Genomic DNA, 4,468 nt, shown 5'->3' with positions numbered 1-4,468 from the left:
ACACTTTCGTAAAATTCCAAAATGTTTAATCAATATCAACCTGGAAACCGTAGTTAAACAGTTCCGTACTTTTTTGCGTTTAGCCGAAAGTGGCGACCACGCTTCAAATACTGTTTTTTTTTAGGTGATACACCAATAATCACCTTCTGTGATTCCGCCTTTAAGGATGTTGGGCGATTTTCCGTCATTTAGGATTTGGGGCGATTTTCTGCCATTCTGTCATTCCGTGTTTTAGGGTCGCCGCAGTTTTAGTGTGTTACGGTTGAAGATTTTCTGGAGAGGGTCGGACTTACGGAAATGCGTATCAATGAGAGAAGGGAAGATCTTGCCCACTTTGGTTTCAACATTTTTTACCGTATGGAGGATTAAACCATAAAATGTTTCTTTGGCGGTTTCTGAGTGGGTTTGGAGCATCTTTCTGGGATTTCTTGAATGTGAGGTTGTAATCATAGCCGCTTTTATTAAGTCCCTCCTGATAAATGCCTTTGGTCGTGTCAAAGCATTCTTTATCAGAAGATAGTTGGGAAAGACGCTTGTTAATTGCTTCAGGAATGTTTTTTTTTTTAAGATTGAAGGTGGTTGGTTGAATTTATTGCAGACGTACAGTGGGATGTTTCCATCTTTGGTGAAGGGATAATGTTTATCGCTTTTGAGGTCGAGAGTGACATCAAGAAAGTTTACCTTGGTTGCATTGGCTTCGACTGTGATTTTTAAATCGTGATGTTTGAGTATTTTACAACAGTCTTTCTTGATTTTTTCGATTTCTTGTGGACTTTTATCAAAAGCTGACAACCCATCATCACGGTAGAGGCCAATGTTTTTGCCGTATTTTTATTTTCATTTTTATTTTTTATTTATTTATTTATTTATTTTTTTTTTAGGATGGACAATAGATAGCAACCAACTAGCTTATACGTCTCAGAGCCGTCATAGGATCCCATTGTTACGTCAAATCTGTCATTAGAGGATTTATTTTTCTCTCATTGGCAATCATCGAAATTCAACAGTGATCGCTTTGCATGTATAATTTTGTCTCGTGCTTGGGCAGTGATGTGTCTGTAATCGGTGGCGAAGTCAAGCGCTTTCAACAACAATTTCTCTCTTATTGAGGGGTAGAAACTCTAAGTAGCAATAAATGTTGCAGACCAGTTAATCCAGCACCATCAGTCGATTTCTAGTCAGCTCTAGTTTCTTTATTGAGCACTTTCAGTATACTCGGTGAGGACATCACTCTGGTACTTCGTTATATATATAGGGTTAATTTGGTTTTTGGAGTTAATTACTTGTTCAGAAACATCGATCGCTACTCATAGTTTCATGCTTATTCGCGAATCAATCATCAGGCAACTGTTCAGAAATAACGATCTCAATCTTAGATATCATCAGTTGAAAATTAGGGACAATGCAACTCGCTTGTGCACGTGATACAGATCTTTTATCAGGCGAGTGTAGTGTCAGTCAGTAGGAATTTCCTGGAAAAACTGCAACTCGATATCAGTTCATTTCAAATATTTAGTGTTGCCATTTCTGGCTTGCATACAATGCAGAAGTTCTCCCATACGCACAACTGCACCTCTTGGTCACATTTGAATAGGATCTTGCTCGTTTAACTTTTCGCCATTTGATGTTGAATTCAACTTTCTTATGCTTGAGATTCCATATATGTTTGGTCAGTTCAGTTAGAGATGAATACTCAAGAGCCCCAAGAGTTTTATCTGCCAGCGCATGGTCACTAAACAAAACTCATTACAGATAAAAGTACTAAAAGACACAACGCTTTATTGGGGACACATGCTTTTTTAATTCAAATCGTCACTTCATTTCGGTTTTGGCAACATTTCAAAAATGAATCGTTACAGCTTCGGCTCAATATAGCAGCATCGATCACAAACTATCCTTGAAACTATAGGAAGAAGAAAAAGCTAACAAAATGAAAGCCATTGCCGATGCAGAATGGACTTTTCAAACCTTACGGAAGCTCTGCAATAAGTCATTGGGGAATCCCATGGCGTTTGGCGTGGCATACCACTGCCCTGGTTTCAACTTCTGTTGCAGACCCTGAAAGTTGGGTTTGGCAAAGATGTCAAAGGACTGGTTCTCCGACAACACGATGGCTGAGGAGACACCTTTGGCTGTACCGGACTGGAAATCTGGGTTCACATTTGCGCAACTGTCTTCATACCACTGCAACAAATTGTGAACAGGATAGCTTTTAGATCAAAACAAGGACGATTATCACAAATTGTTTATTCCGTACAAGACCGAGTTGTGGTTGGATCAGAATTGGACTGTTAACAAAAACATCAACAGAGATAACCGTTCAAGGGGTTTTTGACAAACAAGGGAAAAAATATAAAAGGGGTTATTCACCTTTGTTGTGAAATTCTTCCTAGTTTTTAAAATTGGGTGTAGGGGCAAGGAGCAATGCAAGACCGTTTAGTAGTGGTGTTATAAACCAGATTGTTCCATTTTCCATACTGGACGTCATACCTGAGAATAGGGTCTGATCTCTTTTATAGACCTCTACAATTACTGTTTAATATGTCCTATACATGATCTCAGTTAACCTGAAATGATACGGCTCGTTGACGTAATCATATATTAATCTGTATAAATTGACTGATCTGACGGAAAAGCTTGTCAAAGTAAAGTAATTTTTCCTGTGTCGGAAATCGGAAAAGTCGCACAATAGGGTATTTCCTGTCACTCCCGTGCTGGAGTATTGTCTTCTTGCCTGGAGTCTTAGTCGCATATCTTTGGTAGGTGTAAGGGTGCAGTAGAAATGCGTAGATTTGATTCGGTGGACACAGTAGAATATTTACTTAACCTGCAATGGCTTCAAAGTAGATGTAACGTGAATGGTGTTTACTGGATCATTAAACAAAATATATCCTTATGGAGCTCAAGAATGGAACGTCAATTCGATAAACAACACAAGCGGCGAAATATGAACATCTGGAATCTTCAAACCGACGAATAAGGGACTTCCACAACAATCAGCTGAACAATTGCATCAGTCTTTCAAACGTACGGCCGTCGGACAGTGATCTGTGTTTCTAATTATTTTATTAACTGTAGTGTAGCGTGTTATGTGCAACACTGAAATCAAATGGCAAATTCTGGGTTAACTTTGTCTGGTTGGATAAGGGTTTAAAAATCTCATTGACGGAATTGAACATCTTAAATGTATCTGCTGTGTTTGTGCATGTGCGATCTCTTTTGTCTGGTTATTTATATTAATATTCATTTCCACTCAACTCCGCACTGAATCTTCAACAAAAAACGAACGCAATGTGACTAATTCTTGACAGTCAAGAATTATTTGAAAAAAAGCTTGTTGTCTATTTTATGCTTCTTTATTCAAGAGAAAGCTTCCTCAGAAAAGGAAATTGTTTGATCCTGAACTCCGGTGGGAAATTATTTAGTTGCGTATAGTTTTTGAAGAGGAGTGTGTTGCTTATTTGCACGCACGGAATGAAATAGCGAGATTTTTTTGTGCCTCTAATAGCAAATATGTTGTTTATCTCAATAAAATTTTTGGCTGGAAAAGGTTTTGGTGAAAAATTTCTCCCTTTTTGGATTCCTCGCGTTGTTTAAGTAGCAACTAATTTGCAGACGGGGGTTGAAATTTGATATGGGAGATGATAGGAATTCGTGCTGTTAGTCATTCTTGTGTAAAATAAAGTTAATTAGGGAAGCCAACAATATTTCTTTGAGCTTATCAATTGAGCATTTAGGTTGAATTTTTACGTTCGTGACCAAATTTAATTTATGCAACAATTATTTACAAACAAGAAGCTAAATACTGTTTCGTTTCCAGACTGATCATTTGTTAGGGTGTTTGGGAATGATTATAAAAATTTGAGGTGGACAAACACGTACAAAAAGGCAACCCATGTCGTTTTATATCGTCTGACATCTAAGTGATTCTTTAAACTTCCAGATTATTTATTAAAAAAATAGTAAAACTGGTACTTTTGAAGCGAATTCCAGACCCGAGAGCACAAAACATGCCGAATTTTAACACCAAAAAGCATCGAAATCCTATTTCCTACCTTTTGACGGAAACAACTCAAAAACAATATCTTTGTAGCCACTCATACCCTAAATACTTAACTTAATTGAGTCCCACCGGGAGGAACGGAAGTAGGCAGGTAGGTAGGTTTCAGTTATCTTTCCGGCCTTGAGTGGTCGTAGAGCGGATAAAAATGAGACCAAAGGGTTTCTTAAGAATGAAGGGGTAGTTTCTAAAGAAACTGTGGTGCTGCGTCGGTGGGGAAGTAGTATACAAAAATTTGGTTTTATCAACGGAGTTGATAATGTAAATTGGCCACCGTACAGAGATTCTAGAATCTCTGTACGGTGGCCAATTTACATTATCAACTCCGTTGATAAAACCAAAGGGTCTCTTAGATGCAAGAGCAATATTAGCGTCATCCATTAACAAGTTGACTACTCATTCATACCT

At 38.0% G+C, this 4,468-nt stretch overlaps 1 protein-coding gene across 1 annotated transcript in view; it reads right to left on the bottom strand.

The window, feature by feature from the left end:
* Window positions 1–1,777: 1,777 nt before the first annotated feature.
* The window catches only part of LOC137984962 (uncharacterized), a 3,538-nt gene continuing 847 nt past the window's right edge, over window positions 1,778–4,468 (bottom strand). The window contains exons 2-3 of the mRNA XM_068832339.1: window positions 4,467–4,468; window positions 1,778–2,184 (exon numbers count right to left, since the gene is read on the bottom strand). The exon at window positions 4,467–4,468 is cut by the window's right edge and continues 311 nt beyond it. Coding sequence (XP_068688440.1) covers window positions 1,963–2,184; window positions 4,467–4,468 — 224 coding nt within the window. The 3' untranslated portion in view covers window positions 1,778–1,962. The remainder of the gene's footprint in view (window positions 2,185–4,466) is intronic.

Source organism: Montipora foliosa, chromosome 2 (assembly GCF_036669935.1).
Source record: "Montipora foliosa isolate CH-2021 chromosome 2, ASM3666993v2, whole genome shotgun sequence".
NCBI classification, from domain to species: Eukaryota; Metazoa; Cnidaria; class Anthozoa; order Scleractinia; family Acroporidae; genus Montipora; species Montipora foliosa.
This window is presented reverse-complemented; position numbering and strand designations above follow the sequence as displayed.